Source organism: Heterostelium album (assembly GCF_000004825.1).
Source record: "Heterostelium album PN500 unplaced genomic scaffold PPL_scaffold2, whole genome shotgun sequence".
Lineage (NCBI taxonomy): Eukaryota > Evosea > Eumycetozoa > Acytosteliales > Acytosteliaceae > Heterostelium > Heterostelium album.
In genome coordinates, this window is record NW_008805064.1 from 2,949,199 (window position 1) to 2,974,495 (window position 25,297).

At 35.0% G+C, this 25,297-nt stretch overlaps 8 protein-coding genes across 8 annotated transcripts; 5 read left to right on the forward strand and 3 right to left on the reverse strand.

Annotated features, from left to right (window-relative positions):
- Positions 1-760: 760 nt before the first annotated feature.
- On the forward strand, positions 761-3,234 carry PPL_02448 (Putative nuclease; the record flags this gene model as incomplete). Its single annotated transcript, XM_020573435.1, has 3 exons — positions 761-2,102; positions 2,175-2,893; positions 3,205-3,234. The coding sequence occupies 3 exons, from the start codon at positions 761-763 to the stop codon at positions 3,232-3,234; spliced, it is 2,091 nt and encodes a 696-aa protein (XP_020436530.1).
- A 116-nt stretch (positions 3,235-3,350) lies between these two features.
- Positions 3,351-4,463, reverse strand: PPL_02449 (F-box protein; the record flags this gene model as incomplete). The annotated part of the gene is made up of 2 exons (XM_020573436.1): positions 3,351-3,460; positions 3,557-4,463. The coding sequence occupies 2 exons, from the start codon at positions 4,461-4,463 to the stop codon at positions 3,351-3,353; spliced, it is 1,017 nt and encodes a 338-aa protein (XP_020436531.1).
- Positions 4,464-5,397: 934 nt separating this feature from the next.
- Positions 5,398-6,748, reverse strand: PPL_02450 (DNA-directed RNA polymerase I subunit RPA34; the record flags this gene model as incomplete). Its single annotated transcript, XM_020573437.1, has 3 exons — positions 5,398-6,068; positions 6,154-6,475; positions 6,617-6,748. The coding sequence occupies 3 exons, from the start codon at positions 6,746-6,748 to the stop codon at positions 5,398-5,400; spliced, it is 1,125 nt and encodes a 374-aa protein (XP_020436532.1).
- Positions 6,749-7,446: 698 nt separating this feature from the next.
- upf1 (helicase) lies at positions 7,447-10,859 on the forward strand (the record flags this gene model as incomplete). The annotated part of the gene is made up of 2 exons (XM_020573438.1): positions 7,447-10,245; positions 10,317-10,859. The coding sequence occupies 2 exons, from the start codon at positions 7,447-7,449 to the stop codon at positions 10,857-10,859; spliced, it is 3,342 nt and encodes a 1,113-aa protein (XP_020436533.1).
- Positions 10,860-11,649: 790 nt separating this feature from the next.
- On the reverse strand, positions 11,650-12,152 carry PPL_02452 (uncharacterized protein; the record flags this gene model as incomplete). Its single annotated transcript, XM_020573439.1, has 2 exons — positions 11,650-11,986; positions 12,091-12,152. The coding sequence occupies 2 exons, from the start codon at positions 12,150-12,152 to the stop codon at positions 11,650-11,652; spliced, it is 399 nt and encodes a 132-aa protein (XP_020436534.1).
- A 517-nt stretch (positions 12,153-12,669) lies between these two features.
- PPL_02453 (uncharacterized protein) lies at positions 12,670-13,408 on the forward strand (the record flags this gene model as incomplete). The annotated part of the gene is made up of 2 exons (XM_020573440.1): positions 12,670-13,200; positions 13,298-13,408. 2 exons carry the CDS (start codon positions 12,670-12,672, stop codon positions 13,406-13,408), a joined length of 642 nt encoding a protein of 213 aa, XP_020436535.1.
- Positions 13,409-13,652: 244 nt separating this feature from the next.
- On the forward strand, positions 13,653-15,541 carry CSN3 (PCI domain-containing protein; the record flags this gene model as incomplete). Its single annotated transcript, XM_020573441.1, has 6 exons — positions 13,653-13,819; positions 13,936-14,049; positions 14,152-14,701; positions 14,789-14,944; positions 15,013-15,248; positions 15,532-15,541. The coding sequence occupies 6 exons, from the start codon at positions 13,653-13,655 to the stop codon at positions 15,539-15,541; spliced, it is 1,233 nt and encodes a 410-aa protein (XP_020436536.1).
- Positions 15,542-15,849: 308 nt separating this feature from the next.
- Positions 15,850-25,188, forward strand: PPL_02455 (uncharacterized protein; the record flags this gene model as incomplete). Its single annotated transcript, XM_020573442.1, has 3 exons — positions 15,850-15,877; positions 15,950-16,342; positions 17,456-25,188. The coding sequence occupies 3 exons, from the start codon at positions 15,850-15,852 to the stop codon at positions 25,186-25,188; spliced, it is 8,154 nt and encodes a 2,717-aa protein (XP_020436537.1).
- Between the last annotated feature and the right edge of the window lie 109 nt (positions 25,189-25,297).

Consider the following 25,297-nt stretch of genomic DNA (forward strand, 5'->3'; position numbering starts at 1 on the left):
TCCATATCTATATTAATTGACTTAATTGATTGATAACAACAATTACAATCATTTCATTTTCAACAAAATCATCACCAGCAGCAGTAGTAGTTGCTGTAACTACAACAGACAAAACATCAGCGCTGCTCCATTCTACTTTTCTTGACCAACATCTATTTAAATGTAAATTGATATTTTATAACTGCTTCCTGTTGCTGCTATTGCTGCTACTTTTTGTTTTAGTTGTTAATACTATCTGCAGTACTTACACTTTGTACTTTTACTCTTTATAACATCATTTACCTTTTTTTCTAAGCAATCTCATCAACATCAATCAAACTAAATTCTAAAAATATAGTATCAACTATTTTCTTTTTCCTATTCTAAAATTCCCAATTATATAATTTTCCTATTGTATTTATTTTACCTATATTTAACAATACCAAAACAAATCCAAACAAAAATATTATAAAATTGTTTTGATTATTTATTTAATTTATATAAATTTCCAACTTTTGTACCATCAAAATTCTAATCATTAATCATTTTTCAAAATTACTTTCTATTTGAAAACTAAAATCCATTACTATATTCATATTATTACCATTTCCTACTACTATTTGCATTTTTCTTTATTTATTTATTTATTAAATTTTACATTGTTGTTGCACCAAAAAAAAACAAAACAAACAAAAAACTAATACTTTTAAATTATTTTTTTTTATAATTTTAAATTAGCCAACATTAATTATTAAAATTAAAAACCATGCACATGAACAGAATGCGTGAATACTTTGTCAAAGAAATAGAATTTGGAGAACCTGGTCATCCAGATCACAATCTGATCCAATTTTTTGTAAATGCTGACAACGAACCAATCTTTTTTCCGGATAGGGCACTTTCATTTCTTTTCCATGTGAATCTCTCCACCCTCAGGGGACGTTTCAACCGAATCAATAAGAAAAAGGATGGAAACCGTATTTTGATAAGTGAGAAATCAAAGTTTAAACTTTCAGATACTCATTATATAAATTGGGATAAAATCATTCGTTTTAATTCAAATTCTACTACTACTCAAACCAACAACAATAATAATAATCAAAATACCAATACCAGTAATAATAGAACTACTACAACCAACAACAATAATAATTCCACCTCAACTTCAACTTCAAATCCCAATTTGATTCAATTTGAAAGTGATATTTCGTCAGCATCAACATCACCGGAGCACAACTCACCTTCGTTAAACTCTAGTAGTCCATTGCATGGTCTGGTTGCACTGAATCATGTGAAACTGGTGAATAGAGCACTGGCCGATTGGATCTCCTCCAACTACGAGAGACTTGGTACCAGCATCCAAACGATTGTTGATAATTTTCATAGCTATGAGATTCCGTTCACTAGAAGTGGCGATATTCTCTCGATCTCGATCAACAACAAAGATGACCAAGAACCTCCACCCTACGCATTCCATCCATACTCTGCTCCATCTTCACCACAACTCCTTCCATATCCATACTTGTATCAAACACTCAGTTGTAACAATAGTCAGTCATCGAGTTGCGATGAAGACAGTGAAGATGAATACCAAAACCTGCTGTTGCTTCCAAAATTACACGACAATACTATCATCAACAACAACAATATTAATAATAGTAGTAGTAGTAGTAACAATAATAATAATCGAATCCAAAATCATTTGAACTATTCATTTGATTCTCAAGCGTCATCATCTGCATCAACACCCAATACCACTTCAAATCTTAAATATTATAATCTCAACTATAATCTTGACAATCAACAACAATTCATCAATAAGAAAATTGATCATTCATCATTCCATCCCTACAAATCCAACAATACCAATAATAATCATTATCAAGCGCAATCAAAATCACCAATTAGAAACAATAACATTGGCAAGTCCAACCAATCACTTCACAGATCTACTGATAGTTTCTACATCAACACTACTCCTGAGAAAGATAATAACAATATTATTTATGAATCAACTTCCAATACCTCAATCCCATTCTACAGAGGAACTACCAATAGCAGTCCAACTCATTTTAGTTCAAGAAGTATAAACCACCAACAAATATCACCAAGAGATAATTCTTGTATGTATTATAATATTAAAATCAAATTTAAATCACAATCTTGATTTATTAACAATTATTTAATTAAATTAGATCAATTATCGCCTATCAAAGAAAATGGTCATTCAAGTAGTTCGTCATTGCACAATCTTCATCTACTTCAATCACCGGTGATGTATCATGGACAATCATCTTCATTTTTGGTACATCCAAATCAAACCTCACATCTTCAACCACCACAATCAACACCGAAAGCGAGACCATTCTATCATTACAATTCTGAACCATCTTTAACAATATATCAAAATCAAATGAAAATTAGAAACACCAACAGCAACAATACCAACATCAACATCAACAACAATAATTATAATAACAATAGTAATAATATTTTTGAATCAAATCAAAAGAATCATCACAACAACCACAACACCATCAACAACGCCAATATCAACAATAACAATAACAACAAAAATAGTTTACTTTTCAACAATATTATTGAATGCTCATTGGAGAATGGTTCACTGTCGCGTGATATCGATCTAATCAATCTCAATGGTTTCGAAGAGCTCAAAAAGAAACTAACAGAGATCTTCAATCTGAGTTCGTTCTCTATCATCGCCACCGCCAAGAAACCGAGCTCGAATGACTACAACAATCATGCACTATACTCCAGCAGTCAATACGATGACATCTACATCAACCACAATGAACTCACCAGCAGAAACAATGAAAGTTGGAAAGAATTCGCCAAAGCAGTGAAAAGAATCACCATAAAGCCAGTCAACATCACACCAGACATTAAAAACTTGGTTAATGATTTCTAATATATCACACCACCTTATCATTATTATTATTATTATTATCTCAGACCGACCGATATATATATCTTAAAGAAAAACTACTTCAGAACAGTCCCAACACAACTATTTTTTTAATATACTTTACCAACAAAAAACAAAAACAAAAAAAAAATCAAACATCATCAACATTTAATACAACTTATGTATATTTTATTCAATGGGAATCTATGGTTAGATCATAGTATTTAAATAAAATAATATAAACTTTAGATTTTAATAACAAGTTGATTTGGTTTTTTTTTTTTTTTTTCTTAACAAAGAGGATCATAAAAGCCCTTTTTATGTCCTAATTTTATTTGTAGTGATAAATATATATGTATATATATAATTTAGATCCAAATTATGATAAACTTTAAATAAATATAAAAATTAAAAGAGAATAACTATTTATACATAAAAGAATCTTTTAACAATTGTAATATGATAGATTCGGAATCTCACGATCTTCATGGTGTGATGAAGATGTACATCCTTCTGCATTCTTTGGTTTAGCTAAACAACATAACCAATAAACACCTATTTAAAATAAATAATTGTTTAAAAATAACAATTAGCAAAATAATAATAATAATATGATGGCTTAAAAAATAAATAGATATATAATATACATACCTGATGGAACACCTCTATTCTCAACGATATCTCTTATACCGGTATGAACTTTACACATTAGATTTTGGTTGTGACACTGTCTGTAGGTCTTGGAACACTTTCCACAAAGTCTGGTTCGCCATTGATCACAATAGATCTTCTTCCAGTTGACATTGCTCTGTGTTTCATACTTTGACATAAGCGCACGCAACTGGTAATTCCATTTATTGTGAATATCACGCTTCATCAGATACTTCCACAGCATGTCATCCTTGATCAACATATACCAAAACTTGCTAACCGACTGTAGTGTCAAAATTTCCTTAACTGTAAGATACGACATAATATTCAATAATAACTCCATAGATATAGTTTGTATTTTACCGATTTCCAGTTTTACTGAATCCATATTATTGATACTACTACTAATATAACTACTTCTAAAACTACTACTACTACTAATACCAACACCTGGACTATTATTAAAATTATTATCTATTGGAATTGAATTATTTTCAAATATTTCATTATTATAATTATTATTTTCCAATTGAATTATTTGGTTGTTACTATTTTCACTACCACCACTACAACTACTATGATTATTATTATTGATATTATCAATGTTATTGTTATTGTCGTCTTCATATAAATCGAAATTTAAAGCATTGATTAATTCCAAATTTCTAAAAATGATTAGATTCTTTTGATTGGTGACAGTGAGTGAAGTATCACAAACAGAGTTGGCATCGACTATCTGTTTATCATCGATGATCTCTGTGATATTGCTGTGAATTGAACTGTTACTGGAAACACTATCATCCGTACTGAATCCACTTCTGTTTGAGTTTTGATTGAGTGATCTTCTCCAGTGATATGAAAGACGCTTCCTACTGTTACTACTATATTTACTTAATTTATGTCCCATTCTATTTTATTTTATTATCTTTCTAGAAAATAATAATAATAAATAATTAAATTTTATAAATATTAATAAAATAATTAAATTTTATAATAAAAAATAAAGTAAATAATATATTTTAATTTGATTTTAATGAAGGTTTTATTTTTATTATTATTTTTGTTGTAAAATAATTTTTAAAATATTTATTGATTGTTGATTGATTGTTGATTGATGATAGTTAAACGGTATTGATCAATAGTAGTGTAGTAATAATAATAATAATAATAGTAAGTTGATTTTTATAGTATATTAGTGTTATGATATTTGTATGAATGTATGTATATGTGTATGTAAGTTAATCAGCATCTATATGGTGATTTTAATATCAAGTGACTTTGTATGTACAAAAATTGTGTTGATTTAATTAATTGACCTGATTATTTTAATATATGTATTAAAATAGTAATAAAACAAAACAAAAGCAAAAAAAAAAAAAAAAAAAAAACATCAAACAAAACCAAACAAGTAAACAGATTAAGTGTACTTACTTACTAAGTAAATCAATGTTGTGTGTGGGTTGTTTGTTTTTGGTTTTTAAAAAAAATTATATATTAATTTGGTGTTTATTATTATTATTTATTATGTTTGTTTGATTAATTTTTAACACTGTTCTCAAAAATAAACTTAAATTAATTTCTTATTTTTTTGTAAACACACTAAATCACAACACTTCAAAAAATTAACCATTTTTGCGCAAAATTAACTTCACCGAAAAATGTTCGATGCATGTAATTTTAGTGAAAAGATATTTTTGGTTTTTATTTACTCACTTTCGCATAAAGTATCAAAAATAGAAACAAAGCTTTGCATATGAATTTGAATCTTTATTTTAAAACAAATATTATTTGCTTTTATTTTTGTTGATAATAATTAAAAAAAGAAAAAATAAATTATTTGATTATTTTTGTTTCTTTTTCTTTTTCTTATCATCTTCACTATTGTTTTCAGATTCGTTGGCCTTTCTCTTCTTTGATGACGAAGATTCCTCTTTAGATGAAGATTTCTTTGACTTTTCTTTCTTTTCTTTCTTTTCTGCTGATTTCTCTTTCTCTTTTTCTTTTTCCTTTTCTTTCTTTTTCTTCTTCTTATCATCATCATCATGATCACTGCTATCGTCTGTACTCTTCTTTTTAGATGATTTCTTTGATTTTGAAACGGTCTCTGGCTCTTCATCTTCGCTATCCTCGGTATCACTTTTCTTTGATGACTTCTTCTTCTTGTTGCTGCTACTCTTCTTATTCTTTTTATCATTTACATCTGCCATTTCCTCGTCGTCATCGCTCTTCTCTTGTTTCTTTGACTTTGAAGAACTCGACTTCTTCTTCTTGGCGGTCTGCTTATTATTGGCAGCAGTTGTGCTCTTCTCATCGTCACTGGTACTGCTGTCGTCTTTAGTACCGTTGTCCTCGTCGTCGGCTGAATGATGACTCTGTTTCTTACTCTTCTTTGACAACTTTGCACTCTCCTTTTCCAACTCCATCTGTTTCTTCTTTTGTTTCTCTTTTTCCTTCTCCACAATCTTGTTTACTTTTTCTTCTTTTGATTTTTCACTCTTTAATTCTTTGAGAACTAGTTTGTTGTTGTTGTTTTGTATTTGAAAATCATGATTAGTTAAGTTGTTATTCATAAAAGTTAGTTAGTTAGTTGGACATACATTGTGATGAACCAGGTGGGTAGAATGTACCGTTGAGTCCGTCGGGTTGTTCTGCCTTCTTGGTAGAGTGTATCTTGGCGTTGGTAGTTGGCAGCTTTATGGTCTTCTCAAGTGAGATGAACTTGGTGAATGGTTTTCCCAACTTCATGGTTCCATCTTGTTGGTCGGAACACCAAACATTCACCAACGATGAAACTTCATTGACGTCACCCTGTTTGAATCTATAGCTCGATCCACCCAACTTCAAATCGTCGTTATCAACCAATTCAAATTCATTTCCTTTAATATCGATTGATTTACCATCCAATTGATTAATATCAAACTATTATGTTTGTTATGTTCGTATGTATAACAAGAGAGAAGAGAATTTTAATATCATCATATCATCATATATCAACATCTTATTAACTATTTGATTCGAAATAAACAAACAAATAAACAATAAAATGTTCACAATACTTACATCTTCAGGTAATTTAATTAACCATAGTTGATTGTTGGTATCTGCAATTCCACTAACAGTTAAATTCGATTTCTTATCTAATTTATAATTTTTCTTTTTCAATGTATCTAATCTATTATTTTCACTACTCATTTTTCTTAGTATATTTAGATAGATAAAGTTGATGAAAAATTATCATTAAACTTTTAAATTGATTATCGTTCGTTTTTGTTAAAATTTTTTTTTTTTTTTTTTTTTTTTTTTCAAAAAATCAATTTTTTTTTTTTAAAAAAACAATTTAAATTAAAACACTCAATTTCAATTCAAATAATGATTTAAAATTTTAAGTTATTGTTATTTGTATTGTTTACATTTTAAATAAATTGGTATAAAGATAATTACTTTCCTTTTTTTCATTGATCTTATTTGTTTAAATTAAAACAAAAAAATAAAACAAAAAAAAATCTTAAAAAGTTTTTTTTTTTTTTTTGCTAATTTTCTGTTTCTGTTTTTAATTTCACAACGAATCCAATAATACCATACCGTTACAAAAATAATAATAATATTTAAATTTGTATTTAATTTGTATAACATCTAATATTTTAATTATATATAATTTGTATATTTAGTATTGTTTGTTGTTTTTACATATCTTTGTATTAAAATAATATATTATATAACATAAGATTATTATTAAAACAAGTTAAATTATATGAGTAGGTAGAGAATATATAAATATATTAGAGAGAATGATTGAATATCAAATCGACTAAACGAACTAAACTTGGTAAAATATTAAATAGTTTGAAAAGAAGATACCTGTAACTTTGATATTTTTATAGATTGTGATAATGTATGGATTATCACAAGAAACAGGAAGTAACTCTTCACAATCTCAACCCTTAGCAAGTCAATCATTCGCTTACTTTGATTATGAAAGTTCACAAGATGACTACGATTTGAAGTCGCAATCGATACCTACTACCAGTAGTACTGGTAACAATATCAACAGTGCCAATAGTAAATCACCATTGCAACAACAACATCAACAGCAACAACATCATCAAGGACAAAGACAACAACAGCAACAACAACAACAACAGTCACCTTCATCACCATCATCGTTACAATATGATAAACTAAAGCAACAACAACAGCAACAACAGTTAGTTGGTGGACTTAAGAGTGGAAACAATAATAATAATAACAGTAGCAATGGTAATGGTAACTTTGATTTCATGTCATCACAAAATGGAATGTCAATGTCATCACAACTCAACTTTGAGGACCCAGAGGATATGGATACGATTAACATCGATTTGCCAGATCATGCTTGTAGATATTGTGGTCTACACGACCCGTCTACTGTGGTGCGATGCATGCATCCCTCCTGTGGAAAATGGTTCTGCAACGGCAAGGGTAAGACCACTTCATCACATATTGTCAACCATCTCGTCAAAGCAAAGCACAACGAGATATCGCTGCATTCAGAGTCACCGTTTGGTGACACTGTGCTCGAGTGCTACAACTGCGGTTGCAAGAACATCTTCTTGCTCGGATTCATTCCCGCCAAGATGGAGTCGGTCGTTATCTTGCTGTGTCGTGATCCCTGCGCCATGGGTGGTAAAGAATCGAGCAACTGGGATCTCAACAAGTGGGTTCCACTCATCAACAGCGACCGTTGTTTCCTCAACTGGCTCGTAAAGACACCGTCAGAACAGGATCAGCAGCGTGCTCGTCAGATCACCACCAAGCAAATCACAAAGCTCGAGGAGGAGTGGAAGATCAATCCCAATGTGACAATACTGATCGAGCAACATGGTCTTGGCAAAGAAGATTCCGCACCACTCCCCACTCTCCTGCGTTATGAGGACGCCTATCAATACCAGGAGATCATCACTCCGCTCATAAAGATCGAATCCGAGTATGAAAAGGTGATGAGAGAATCGTTGTCGCAGGACAATGTCTCTATCCGTTGGGATCAAGGTCTCAGCAAGAAGTGGACTGCAATCTTCTCGTTCTCGCGGTCGGACTACGAGTTGAAGGTGGTGCCCGGTGACGAGCTCAAGTTGATCTACGCTGGCGACAGCCAGTATCCAGAGTGGGAGTCGACCGGTCGTGTCACAAAGATCAACGACGAGAGTGAGGCATACATGGAGATATCGTTGGAGCTCTACAACTCACACAACGCACCAACTAAAGCCACCGGTAAATTCAAGATCGATATGTTGTGGCGTTCGACCTCGTTCGACAGAATGCACGCTGCTCTCAAGGCATTTGCTGTTTCCACTGACTCGATCTCATCGCATCTCTACCATGCTCTGCTTGGTCACGACGATCGTCGTCTCCCAAAGACAAACGTACCGATGCCAACCAACTTTGCCGTCCACAATCTACCACCATTGAACAACTCACAGATCTCGGCTGCCATGAAGGTATTAAAGTCGCCACTCAGTTTGATTCAAGGTCCACCCGGAACCGGTAAAACTGTGGTATCTTCGTTCATTGTGCACCACATTGTGAAACATGCAATCAAAAAGAATGAAAAAGTATTGGTTTGCGCACCTTCCAATGTCGCCATTGACCAACTCACTGGAAAGCTTCACTCGATCGGTCTCAAGGTGGTTCGTCTCTGTTCAAAGTTGCGTGAGGAAGTAGCTTCGCCAGTCGAACATCTCACACTCCATCACCAGGTATGGCAACTCGACAGTCACGGTCGTGGTGAACTTGCCAAGTTCAAACAACTCAAGGATGAACAAGGTGAGCTCAGCACCAACGACGACCATCGTTACTTTGCCCTGAAGAGACACGCCGAGAGCAAGATCCTCAAGGAGGCAGACGTCATTGCTACCACCTGTGTTGGTGCCGGTGATCCACGTCTATCCAAGTTGAAATTCCCCTATGTCTTGATCGATGAGTCCACCCAGGCTTCAGAGCCAGAGTGTCTCATTCCACTGATGTTGGGTGCCAAGCAAGTCGTGCTCGTCGGTGACCATTGTCAACTCGGTCCAGTGTTGCTCGCCAAGAAGGTAATCGAAGCGGGTCTTTCACAATCGTTGTTCGAACGTCTTATCAATCTTGGACATCATCCATTCCGTTTGACCACTCAATATCGTATGCATCCATCGCTCTCTGAATTCCCATCGTCCACTTTCTACGAAGGACAACTCGTCAATGAACTCTCCTATAAGGATCGTGTCTACAACGACATCAAATTCCCATGGCCATCACCCAACAACCCGATGTTTTTCTACAACAGTACCGGAGCGGAAGAGATCAGTTCTTCGGGAACATCGTTTATCAATCGTATGGAGGCAAGCACCACCGAGAAGATTGTAACCAAACTTCTCGAGCTCGGAACCAAGCCACACCAAATCGGTATCATCACACCCTACGAAGGACAACGTTCATTCTTGGTCAACAATATGCAAAAAACCGGTAAACTCTCCATTGAACTCTACAGAGAGATCGAAGTTGCCAGTGTCGATTCTTTCCAAGGTCGTGAGAAAGACTTTATCATTCTCTCCTGTGTACGTTCCAACGACAACCAAGGTATTGGTTTCCTTCATGATCCACGTCGTCTCAACGTAGCTCTAACAAGAGCACGTTATGGTTTAATTATCCTTGGTAACGCAAGAGTACTTTCAAGAGTAAGTTAGTTTTTTATCCCCATGAATCAACATACAAAAACAACTGACAATATTATTATCATCATTTTTAGGATCAACTTTGGAATAATTTGATTTGTCATTTCAAGTCAAAGGAAGTGTTGGTGGAAGGAACCATTCAGAATTTGAAACAAAGTATGGTTGTTCTTCAGAAACCAAAGAAGTTGTACGGTGAAGGAAAGTTACCGGTTCCAGGCGCACAGCCAACTGGATTCAATCCTTATGGTGACTATGGACAAGTCGATCCAACTCACGGTATGAACATGGTCTACGGTCAGAAGCCACCCAAATACTACGATCCACGCCAACAACAAGGTGGACAACGTGGTGCTGTCGTTCCAGGTCTAGGCGGTAATCCTTACCAATCGACGCGCGGACTCACTCAGGGCATGAGCAACATGTCGATGCGTCAATACGAAGGATCGCAATCGATCAACGGTTACAGCCAACAGTCATCGTCACAGGGCTCCAACTCGCAGACCGGCAACTTCTACCTGCCAATGAGTCAGTCGTTCCCAATGAGTCTGAACGACATGTCACAGGAGTTTCCAAACGGATCGAGTGGATCCTCTCAAACTTCGACCTCATCAAAATGAGCTTGTTGACAACACTGCAGATGATGTGCCAGCTGGTCAGCGTAATCCCCCCCCCCCCTATCATTGTTGATTGATAATAATGAATATCAGACCCACCCAAACGAACAAAAGTCAAGCTCGGCCGTCACCAACAACATTTTTAAAATCTCTAGATCAATCAAAAATCAATCATCCTACATTGTGATATCATTGATATCCTTTAATTAGAACACGTGTATGGCTAAGTTTCATAGCTTTTCTATCTAGTGTTCTCTTTAATGTTCCTTCCAAACTCTATTCTTCTACAACTAACTGTTATTACCTCTCCACGTACAATCAATAGTATAGTATAAATCAAAGTTAATGACTTCTTCTTTATACATATTTACAAGTTGTTCATAAAAAAGGTGTAACTAACTAAAAACAAAAAAACAAAAACAAAAAAAAAAACAACAACAACAACAATATCTTATACTATATAATCAATTTAATATTATATGATTACAGGTAATTGATAGTAGTATTTTATTATTACTACTATCATCCTGTAATTAACTAAATAAATATTTTAAATAAATATAATATTAATAATAACCAAGACGTGTATTGTCGTTGTCGTACGTTACGTTTTATATTATTATTGATTACATGTAAGAATTTTATTTATAATATCGGAGACATAATTATAAAAAAAAGTAGATTAGTTTGATTAGATAGATAGATAAGAGATGTACTATTCTTTATAAAGGTGTTTTAGTGATTTGATTTACTACTATTATTATTATTTTGATTGATTGATTGATCGATTGATTTATTTCTTTAACCATGGTCTTCTGGTCAATGATTCTCTGTATGCCAAGTATTCTTTGTGAATGTAGTTCAAAGAGGAGTAGTCTTGATCGTCTTCTTCCTTTACGTTTTTATCTTCCCATTGATCTTGAATGATTTTGTATGATTGGTCAGAGAGTGTAATATTGTTGACGTTGGAAAGACTGACAACAGAGATGCATGAACGTTCGAGATTGAGCTTACTGTATTGTTGAATCAAACCATCGTAAACCTGTGATTCTGTATCTGCTGAAATCTGTGAAAATACTTTATCTAATGATGCTTTTGTTTGATTTGGTTGATTCAATGATTGAATCAAACTAAAATATAAATTTATAATATGACGATCGTAGTAGTCATTTAGTTAATTAGACAATGTTTCTTTTGATCTTTTTTTTTTTTTTTGAAATATCTTATATTTTACCTTGATGAAGCATAGCATCTATATAAAGTATTTGATGATCTTCTAGCAACAGACGACAACATTTTGTAATAACTGATTGTGTGTGTAAACTTAATAAAATAAACTGTGATATTCTCTGATCAGAGAACTTTTGATTTTTGTTCAATTTTTGTGAATTTTTTTTGTAAATTTTTTTTCAACAAAAAAACTATAATGATCATTTGCTATGAATGTAAGAATAATCTTGTTTCATCTATTGTTTCAATAGATATATCTACCAATATTAAAGAAAACAGTATTTATTTGTAGTTTAACAATCATATCAAGGTGAAATTTAATTATAACATTTTTTTTTAATATCTATAAATGATCATAAGAAATTATTACTGTTTAAACAGTAACTTTATATATTAGTTAACAACCTTATAACGCACACTATCTTTCTTCTTTTGAAAGTGGACAATTCTTTTTTATAGTGTTATGATTCGTTCGATTATTTTTTAAAATTTTATTAATTATAATTATCTTTTTTTAATTTTTTTAATTTTTTAATTTTTTAAGAAGAATAATAATTGTAATCAATATATATATGTATGTATAATGGTACAAGGATTCAACTTTGAGGCAATTAAAAGTATTGGTAAGATCATTGGAAATAGATCGTTGTTAATACCACATCTCGAGTTTAAAGATGTCAGATCTATAGATTTTCAAAGATTGAAGCAAATGGGATTCAGCGCGGTGTTGTTTGATAAGGATAACACCCTGACGGAACCATATGCCGATGTAATATATGAACCGTTTAGAGAGGCCGTAGATCGTTGTCGTGGTGTATTCGGTGAGCAATCGATTGCGATTCTCTCAAATTCCGCTGGTTCAAGTGACGACGTTGACTTTCGAGAGGCCACAAGACTAGAGTCAACGCTTGGTCTATCGGTCTTGAAACACGGCACCAAGAAGCCGAATGGCATCGAAAAAGTCAAAGAACACTTTCACACCGACAACCTACAATCGATAGTGATGATCGGTGATCGTTATTCCACCGACGTAGTATTTGGTAATCTCTATGGAATGCTTACAATCTTTACGAAACCAATCACATCAAAAGGTGATAATAACATTGTTAAATTAGTAGGTTGAGCAAACATTAAAACAACAATCAATCAATCTATCAATCATTTAAACTAACATCCATCAATCAATCAATCATCAATCAAACATCAATAAGATAAGAGATAAAGAAAGTAGATATGTAGATTATTGTAAGAATTATTATGAACCACCAAAACATAGTTTATTTGATAAAGATAGATACAATAAATCATCAGCATCATCATGATATAAAATATAATAATATATTTATTTAAAAGAAAATAAAATTTTTTTGTTTATTAAAAATTTCTTGAAATTCAAAATCATCAAAACTATCTTTTTAATAATTTTTATTTTTAATAATTTGTTATTACACTGTTTTTTTTTTTGATCATAATTTTATTTGTTGTTGTTGTTTTATTAGATTAGATTAGATTAGATTAGTTTGTGTTTATATAAAGAAATAGAATTACAATATAGACATACAAAAGATGGATCAGTTTGTTATTGAATCAACCAAGAAAGATGTCGCACCAAAGGCAATGAAGAATGGATTGACTCGTTTCGAAGAGATATTAGAGCACAATCATGGTGTATTAGATAATATTTTACATACTTTGGATCCAAAACTTCATTCTCTTGGTTATCTCTTTGTCTTGTAAGTTATCAATCAATCATTCAATCATTCAATCAATCAATCACAATTACACTATTGATTATTTGACTTATTAATTAATTAATTAATTAATCCAAACTCTTATAACTATGTTTTAGAAAAGCAAAGATTAGTGACTCTAGAAAGAATCAACAAAGCTATATTACTCAAGTTATAAATTTCATACAAGTTGCCACTTCAGAACAAATCAAAGCTGCACCAGTTCATTGTAAGTATATATTATACCCTTTAAAGTTTAATAAGAATTTATTAGAATAGAATCATTGTTAATTAATATGTTTACATTTGTTGTTGTCAGATTGTTTGGTTTGTAGACATCTTGGAGATCTTTTGCATCAATTGAGACAACCAGCAAGAGGAGTGTTACCATTGAAGCATGCGATCTGTGCGTTGACAGATCGTCCATCACAATTGACACCGATCCACTCGGATTTCCTCATTCTCTGTATCCTCTCAAAGAGCTACCACGTCGCGATGCCAGTGATCACCAACAGCATTACCGACGTGAATCCCGAGCAGACATCGATCGCCATCAAAGATGTTCTCGCCTATTTCTACTATGCCGGTATCGTCTTTGCCACCATGAAGAAGCACAAGCAGGCATTGGAGTCGTTCAAGCAGGTCTGGACTGCACCGGCACACGCACTCAGTGCCATTGCAATCGAGTCCTACAAGAAATACTATTTGGTGTTCCTCTCGGTGCACGGTACCACCCCAGGATTCCCCAAGTACACTCCATTCGTAGTGCAACGTACCATCAAGAATCACTGTAAGACATACATTGACTTTGGTACCTGTTATCTCAGCGGTAACATGGCTGAGATTAACACCAAATTCCATCAAAATGCTGAGACTTTCCAAAAGGTAAAACAAAACAAAACAAAACAAAACATCTATCTATTTCATTCTAACTAACAAATTAATAATCTTACTTTTATATTAATATTATAGGATAACAATATTGGTTTAGTTAAATTATCTATTAGATCGATACATAGAAGAAATATTAAGAAATTGACTCAAACCTTTATGACTTTGTCGATTCGTGATATCGCCGACAATGTAAAGCTTTCACCAGCTGATGCCGAAGCTATTGTTTTAAAGATGGTATGTAGCTACATGGTGATTATGATCAACTTTTTTTAGATATTAATATGTTTTAATATATATAATAGATTGAAGATGGTGAAATATTTGCAACTATCAGTCAAAAGGATGGTATGGTTACATTCCATGAGAACCCACAATCATTCAGTGGACACTCAATTTTGAATGAATTGGAACAACAGATCAATGGTGTCGTATCTCTCGAGACCAAATTGAGAGCTATCGATGAGCAGTTCTCTGTTAGTACACCATATCTAAAGAGACTTTTGAATGCCGAAAAGAAAATGTCATCCCAATACGATAGGTAAGTAATTAATGAATTAATCTTTTTTTGTTTAATTTAATATATACTAATCTATCTATCAATCAATCAATCATATAGCATGGAAGATATAATGTAATGAATGTAAAATAATCATAAAGTATAAAAACAAAACAAACAAAACAAAAGTATTCATTAGTAATAAAATAAATAACAATCAAACATCCAACAAACCAACATTACAATTTATATAAATAAATTAAAATTTGTTAATCAAACTAAACTATTAAAAGTGTTGAGTCTAAAAAATTTTTATATTTAAAAGTTATTTTTAAATATAATCAAATATATTATATTTCCTTTCTCAGTATGGTTGGGTTTTTCTTTAATTCACTACTTTATCATTCTTTGGATAGTGGGAAATGAGCATAATTTTGAAGATAAGATGGGGTTGATTGATTGGTGGTAGTGTTAATTTGTTTGTTTTATTTGGTTGTTTTTTTTGTTCGAAAACAATGAATATATATATTCATTTATTCAACATCTATGTTCACAAGATAATCTTTTGTTGTTTTTTTTTTAAATCTTTTAATTATTTGTTTTTTAATAAAATTCAATACTCTTTAAAAGCATTCGAACGAATATGATAAAGAAGATACTTTTATTTATAGGTAAGTGAAAATAAAAATATTTAAAATCAAACGATAATTGAATTTATTAATTTAACTATTGAATTATAAAAGTGTTGACAGGAATTTTTAAAATTGCAAATGGAAAATTATGTTCTACTATAAATTGTGGAGAAAATTCAAAATGTCAAGTTGATAATGGTCATCCATCATGTGTACCGATTGAACCTCAAGATCCAATAGATGACTGTAAAGTAAAAGGCTGTCCAAAGAATATGATTTGCTCAATGAAAGGTTCTAATTCTCCAAGATGTGTATATATTAAAAGTGAAACTGATGAATCTAGTGAGGATAGCAATGGAAATGTACTTGAAAATCACATGTGCAAAAAACACAATTGCCTCAACAATGAACATTGTGTTATCGATAAAGGAGAAGCAAAATGTATTTCCAATGACGACAAAAAATATAATTGTAAATCATTCTTCTGTCCGAATCATATGGAGTGTAAAATGATGAATGGAAGACCTAATTGTTTTTATAAATTAAATAATCTAAAAAATAAATAAATTTGAAAATAAATTTTCATATTATAAAATTATTAAAAGAATTTCTAATTAAAAAAATAATAGTAATAGATATATGTTTAATATCATTGTTGTTTCTCTTGAATTATTATTGTAATGTGAAGCTATACTGCTGATTTTGATTGTTCAAACAATGTTACCATGGTTGAAAGATAAAAAAAATTTGTAGTGTGAATAGAAGTTTCTATTTGAAATAATTTGAAAGGTAATATTATTACTGCAGTAATGTTTAAAATTAAAAAAACCCTTGAACATCTAATCAACCCACTATTTTATTTTGAGTTGTGTGAAGAATAAAGAGTGTTTGATATTGGTCTCTCTGAGTATATTCAATCAATAGAATTTGTTGGGTACAAAAAAAAAAAATCAATATTATTAAATATTTGGTAAATATTGTTAGTGATAGGGTATAAAAATAAATAAAATAACTATGAAAATTTGTATTTTAATAGTGAGAAACATCAGAATATCCATTGATATCAATAGATCATAGTGAAATTCAATAATATGATATCCATATGTAGCTCCCAAAAAATATTCAAATGAAAAAACATTATTTATGTTTTATTATTATTATTCTTGTATTGAATCATTTTATACTTCAATTAAAATTATGTTTTTATGATTTTGGTATAATATTTATCTGTTACCATTGATCAATAGAATCAAAAAAATAATTAAATAAATAATAATTAAATATTATATTAAATTATTTAAATAAATAGATACGAAAATACAAAAAATAAAAGATAAACTGATTATGATGATCAGTATTTACAATCTTCAAAAACAATAATAATTTTCTAGAGCTCAAATATTAAATATTGTTTTTTAATATTAAATATCTTCTTGATATTTAAAATATAAAAGATAATAATGAATAAATATATTTACAGATTCTTTGTAAATATTATTTTTTAATTTTAATATTAGGTAAACTATTAGATTTTAATCTTTAATTTTGAAAAACTAAGATTTTCCAATTAAAAAAAAAATGTTTTAAATTTTCGTTTCACTATTACTAAAAATATAGATATTGTAAGTGGAACATACATCAAAAGTCAACCAGCAACATGTAATAATTACTACTGTTTACCTGGATTGGTATGTGTGGAAATCTTGGGACAACCATTATGTATTCAAAAAAATGCGACAGAAATAATTCGGCAAACCACCAGAGAGTGGAATAAAAATAATAATTATGGGGAGATGTGTGGTGATGTAGCGTGCCCACCAAATTTAGTATGTGCAATCGTAAGAGGTGAAACCCGGTGTCTTGCAACCAATTGTGATAATTGTCTTGGTTGTAAGAAGCCATCTACTTCCGTTGGTAGTGGCGCCAGTACTGTTGCATCTACTACTGCCACCACCACTGCATCCACTGCCTCCACAGTTGCCTCCACCATTGCATCCACTACCTACTCCTCCTATGCTCAAACGACCACTGCTAGCACTGTTGCAAGTACAACCGCAACAACTGCATCTACTGTTGCCAGTACAACTGCATCCACTACCTATTCCACCGGTGTCTATACAACTACTGCTTCTACTGTTGCCAGTACTGTAGCTACAACAACTTCACAGCCAACTGCTACTCCTACAACTACCACTGCTAGCACAACTGCAAGTACAATCGCGACAACTGCATCTACAGTTGCCTCTACTATTGCATCAACAGTTGCATCAACAACTTCAAGACCAACAACAACAGCAACAACCATAGCAAGTACCATTGCAACCACAGCATCTACTGTTGCATCTACCATTGCAAGTACAACAGCCAGCGGTGTGTCTACAACTGCATCAACCACTGCAAGTACAACAGCAACAACATTAGCAAGTACTGGTTCAACTGTAGCTTCTACCACTGCAACTACAACAGCTTCTACTGTTGCAACATCAACAACAAGACCAACAACAATAGCAACAACTATAGCAAGTACAACTGCAACAACAGCATCTACTGTTGCATCTACCATTGCTAGTACCACACAAACCTCAGCTGGTATTACCGCAACAACAACCGCTACACCAACTACTACAGCCACAACAATTGCCTCTACAACAGCATCAACAATTGCAACCTCAGGATTGATGACCGCAACTACAACAGCAACAACAATTGCAAGTACAACTGCAACAACCTCAGGTGTCTCTACAACAGCATCGACAACAGCATCTACTATTGCAAGTACAACAGCAACAACATTAGCAAGCACTGGTTCAACTGTGGCTTCTACCACGGCAACTACAACAGCTTCTACTGTTGCAACATCAACAACAAGACCAACAACAACAGCAACAACCATAGCAAGTACCATTGCAACCACAGCATCTACTGTTGCATCTACCATTGCCAGTACCACACAAACATCGGCTGGTATTCCCACAACAACCGCAGCACCAACAACAACAGCCACAACAATTGCTTCCACAACAGCATCAACCATTGCAACCTCAGGATTGATGACCGCAACTACTACTGCATCTACTATTGCAAGCACAACAGCAACAACCAGCGGGGTGTCTACAACTGCATCAACCACTGCAAGTACAACAGCAACAACATTAGCAAGTACTGGTTCAACTGTGGCCTCTACAACAGCAACTACAACAGCTTCTACTGTTGCAACATCAACAGCAAGACCAACAACTACAGCAACAACCATAGCAAGCACCACTGCAACTATAGCATCTACTGTCGCGTCTACCATTGCCAGTACCACACAAACATCGGCTGGTATTACCGCAACAACCACAACACCAACAACTACAGCTTCAACAACCGCAAGTACAATAGCAACAACATTAGCAAGCACTGGTTCAACTGTGGCCTCTACCACTGCCACTACAACAGCTTCTACTGTTGCTACATCAACAACTTCAAGACCAACAACAACAGCAACAACTATAGCAAGCACCATTGCAACAACAGCATCTACTGTTGCATCTACCATTGCAAGTACCACACAAACCTCAGCTGCTATTACTACAACGGCCACTACTACTGCAACTACAGTAGCTTCTACCTATGGACACTCAACAACAGCATCTACTATTGCAAGTACAACAGCAACAACATTAGCAAGCACTGCTGCTTCTACTGTTGCTTCTACCATTGCAACTACGACAGCTTCTACAGTTGCCACAACAACGGCACCTACAACAACAGCATCTACTATTGCAAGTACAACTGCAACAACATTGGCAAGCACTGCTGCCTCTACTATTGCCTCCACTACAGCAAGTACAACAGCCTCTACCATTGCAACTACTACAGGCAGGCCAACGTCTACTACTGCCACTACCATTGCCTCCACTACAGCATCAACTACTGCTACTACAGCTTCAATGACTGCAACAACAACAGCTACAACACTTGCAAGTACTACGGCATCAACTTATGGTCAAACAACAACAGCATCAACCACTGCAAGTACAATTGTCACCACTCTTGCAAGTACAGCAAACACCATTGCTTCTACTACGGCATCGACAACAGCGTCGACAATAGTAACAACCTCACCAGCTACAACAACAGCAACTACAATTGCATCAACCATAGAAACCACAGCATCAACTACCTATTCAACACTCTTCTCAACAACAGCTACCTCCACAGCATCAACTACAACAGGTTACCCCATCACAACGACAGCTTCTACAACTGCCACCACAGCTTCCACATTGGCAACAACAACAGCTACAACAACCAATCATTTCTCAACCATTGCAAGTACAGTCGCATCAACAACCGCATCCACCACCGCCACCACCACAAACCAGGCATCCACCATTACACAAACAACTTTAGCTACAACAATAGCTTCAACAACATTCACTGCCAATCCCCAGACAACTATTGCCTCAACTACAGCTTCTACAACAGCATCTTCTACAAACCAGGCATCAACAGTTACTCAAACAACTACAGCTTCAACTATATATTCCACTGGAACTTATGGACCTACCTATGAAGTTACCACACTTGCTAGTACAACAGCTAGCACCACAGCTAGCACAACAGCTAGCACCACAGCTAGTACCACACAGACAATGTCTACAAGTGCATCAACTACTGCCACTACAACCGCTAGTACAATTGCATCAACTACTGCCTCTACCACTCAGACATTGACCACGACCGCCAGTACTACCGCTACAACCGTTGCTTCAACAATGGGACCCACCTCAACAACAGCTTCTTCCCAGCAAACAGCACATGCCACAACTACTACTCAATCAACAACGCTTGCTACTACGACTGGATCACCAACTACAGGAGTATCTACTACGGGAGTATCTACCAGAGCACCCGCCACGGGAGTATCTACTACTGGAGTATCTACTACTGGAGTATCTACTACTGGAGTAGCTACTGACATTGCACTTACCACCAGTATCTCTACGATAACTGCATCAACCATTGTCTCGACGATAGCGTCGACTATAGGTACTGCTTCTACCACTGCTTCTACCACTGCATCCACAACAGCTTCCACAACTGCCACAACTCTTTCACAAGTTTCAACTACTGCATCAACTACTGCATCAACTACATACACTACAACTGCATCAACAACAAATACACTCTCTGCTACAGCATCCACTGTCCCTACCATTGGAACAACTATATCCACATCGGCCACACCCACAACAGCAGTTTCATCTACCATTAGTAAGACAAACTCTCAAACTACCATTGCCACTACCTCACCGGTAACCACATCAACTGTCATACCAACCACCTCTGCATCTACTTTAGCATCGATAACAAACCAACAAACAACAACAACCACTACAGCTTCAACTGAGTTAGGAACAACAGGAAGAACAACAACCACTACCGCTTCAACTGAGTCGGGAACAACAGGAAGAACAACAACAAATAATCCGACAACCACAACCACTGCAACAACTATAGCCACTACAACAAATTTACAGTCTACAATGAGTGAGACAACTACTGTAACAGCAGTACCAACTACAACAACTGCATTGACTTCAACACTTGGTACAACAACACCAGACACAACAACAACTACAACAGGAATTACCACATCATTAACAACAATTGCCTCAACAATTGCCTCAACAATTGCCTCGACAATTGCCTCGACTACAAACGAAGCTTCTACAATAACAGACACAACTATAGCCACAACTCTTGACACAACCAACCCTTCCACCACATTACCATCCACCACAACTAGTGTAGCAACCACAGGTTTCACAACTACTCAGTCGACTACGGCAACAACAATTGGATCATTCTCAACTATAACTCAAACTACTCTGGCCACCACAATATCATCACCAATAACTCAGTCGATTGGTACCACTACATACTCGACTACCGCTTCTACAACTGATGAATCTTCAACAGGTGTTCAAACAACTATTGCTTCAACATTTGCATCAACTACATCACCTCATATCTCTACCACTGCAACAACTACACGAACCCTTACCACAGAGATGTCCACACTCACAAGAACCACTCTTGCTTCTACTTTTACAGGTAACCCAACTCGTACCAGTTCGACAATTGCATCAACAACAGCAACCACAACTGGACCAATGTCAACCATTACCCAATCTACCTTTGCATCAACACTTATGGATCTCTCATCCAAATCAACCAGTCCTTCGACCACATACACAACAACTGCTTCAACAATGGGAGAAGGCTCTACTATCACTCAAACTACAACAGCCAGCACTAGTCCAGCTATTGTTGGTACTACTACACAATCAACTACAGCGTCCACATCTAGCCACGCAACAATGACAAGAACTACCACTGCCTCAACAATAGCAACTCTTGGAGCTACCACCCGTTTGGCAACTACTGGTCCTTTAACAACTACTGCATCAACAACAGCAACAACAACTAATGAAGCCTCTACTATCACACAAACTACAACTGCCTCAACAATCACCACACCAGTAACAGCTTCAACTACACAAACAACAACAGCCTCTACCACAGCATCAACAACCGATGAGGCATCTACTATCACACAAACAACAATTGCGTCAACGTTATTTACAACAACTTCCCCAACAACAGGACTATCAACCACCGGTCCAATCACAACAACCGCATCCACAACAGCAACAACAATGGGTGAAGGTTCAACCATTACTCAGACAACTACTGCATCAACAATCACAACACCAGTAACTGCATCAACAACACAAACAACTACTGCTTCAACTACTGCATCAACAACCAATGCTGACTCTACAATCACACAAACAACTACTGCTTCAACAACATATACAACAACAACTCCTCAAACACTAACGCTAGGATTATCAACGATAGGTCCAATAACAACAATTGCATCTACAACAGCAACAACAATGGGTGAAGGTTCAACCATTACTCAGACAACTACTGCTTCAACGATCACCACACCAGTAACAGCCTCAACAACACAAACAACTACTGCTTCAACCACAGCATCAACAACCAATGCTGATTCTACTATCACACAAACAACGTTGGCTTCAACAACATATACAACAACATCCCCTACAATAGGACTATCAACCACCGGTCCAATCACAACAACCGCATCTACAATAGCTACAACAATGGGTGAAGGTTCAACCATTACTCAGACAACTACTGCATCAACAATCACAACACCAGTAACTGCATCAACAACACAAACAACAACAGCCTCTACCACAGCATCAACAACCAATGCTGATTCTACAATCACACAAACAACTACTGCTTCAACAACATATACAACAACTCCTCAAACACTAACGCTAGGATTATCAACGATAGGTCCAATAACAACAACTGCATCAACAACAGCAACAACAATGGGTGCAGGTTCAACTATCACACAAACGACAACTGCATCAACCATTACAACACCTGTGACTGCCTCTACAACTGCATCTACAACTGCTTCCACCACTGCAACAACAACTGGCCCTGCTTCAACTATTACTCAAACAACAACTGCCTCAACAATTGCATCAACAACAAGACCAGTTACAACTACAACTGGTCCTATCACTACAACTGCTTCCACCACTGCAACAACAACCAATGAAGCATCTACTTTGACCCAAACAACAATGGCATCAACCATAACAACACCTGTGACTGCTTCTACAACTGCATCCACTACACAATCTACCACTGCAACAACCATGGGCGAAGGTTCAACTCTAACTCAAACAACTATTGCCTCAACCATAGCTTCGACACTTACCACAGCAGCGACAACGGCTCCAATCACCACAACTGCATCAACAACAGCAACAACAATGGGTGCAGGTTCAACCATCACACAAACAACCACTGCATCAACCATAACGACACCTGTGACTGCCTCTACAACTGCATCCACTACACAATCTACCACTGCAACAACCATGGGCCCTATGTCTACAATCACACAAACTACAACTGCCTCAACAATTGCATCAACAACGCTACCATCTACCACTGCCCCCATCACCACAACAGCATCTACAACAGCAACAACAACCGATTCTGCATCAACTATCACACAAACAACAATGGCATCAACCATAACAACACCTGTAACTGCCTCTACAACTGCATCCACTACACAATCTACCACTGCAACAACTATGGGTGAAGGCTCAACTATAACTCAAACAACTATTGCTTCAACAATTGCTTCCACACTTACCACAGCCGCAACAACAGCTCCTATCACTACAACTGCATCAACAACAGCAACAACAATGGGTGCAGGTTCAACCATCACACAAACAACCACTGCATCAACCATAACGACACCTGTGACTGCCTCTACAACTGCATCCACTACACAATCTACCACTGCAACAACCATGGGCCCTATGTCTACAATCACACAAACTACAACTGCCTCAACAATTGCTTCGACAACAAGACCAGTGACTACAGCTTCAACAATAGCACTTGTCACATTATCAGCTTCTTTAACAATTGCTACAACAACAGCCTCTACAACAGATACAACAACAGCTACAACTCTGGGTGCAGGTTCAACTATTACGCAAACCACCACAGCTACTACCACAGCCACAACAACTACACCAGTAACAACTACACCCGTAACAACTACACCAGCAACAACTACACCAGTAACAACCACATCAGTAACAACTACACCAGTAACAACTACACCAGTAACAGCAACTACTGCATCTGGAGTTCCTACAACTACATCTACAATATCAACTACACCTACAACTACAACATCAACTACAACCACAACTACAACTACAGCTGTAACCACTGCATCTGGAGTTCCTACAACAAGTGCATCATCAACAGCATCAACACTATTTACCACACAAACTACACTTGCATCTACTACTGCTTCGACTACACAATCTGGAGTTCCAACAACCACAGCAACAACTACTGCGATTCCAACATCTGGTTCTTCAATTACTACTGATGGTGCATGTCAAGCAGGTGCAATTCAATCAAAGGAAGACACTTGGATTAGTGGTGGTGTCTACAACACTCAAGTTACCTTTAGACTTTGTAATACTGGTCAACTTCCTATTACCTACTTGGAGTTCCAAGTTCCTCCATCCCAAAAACTTGTTCAAGCACATGAATTTGTTCAGGTTTCGGAAGGTAAATACACTTTACCAAACTATTTATACCCAATTCAAGTTGGTCGTTGTGTTACTGCTGGATATATCGTTCAAGGTCAAAATGTGGCTGATATTAATTCTATTGTTGTAAGATGTGCAACAAGACAGAGATAAATATAAATATATTAAAAAAGAAAAATAATAAATATAAAATAATTCAAATAATTTCTTTTAATAGTATCATTTTTGAAATTCTTAAAGTTGAATTCAACAATATCAATAT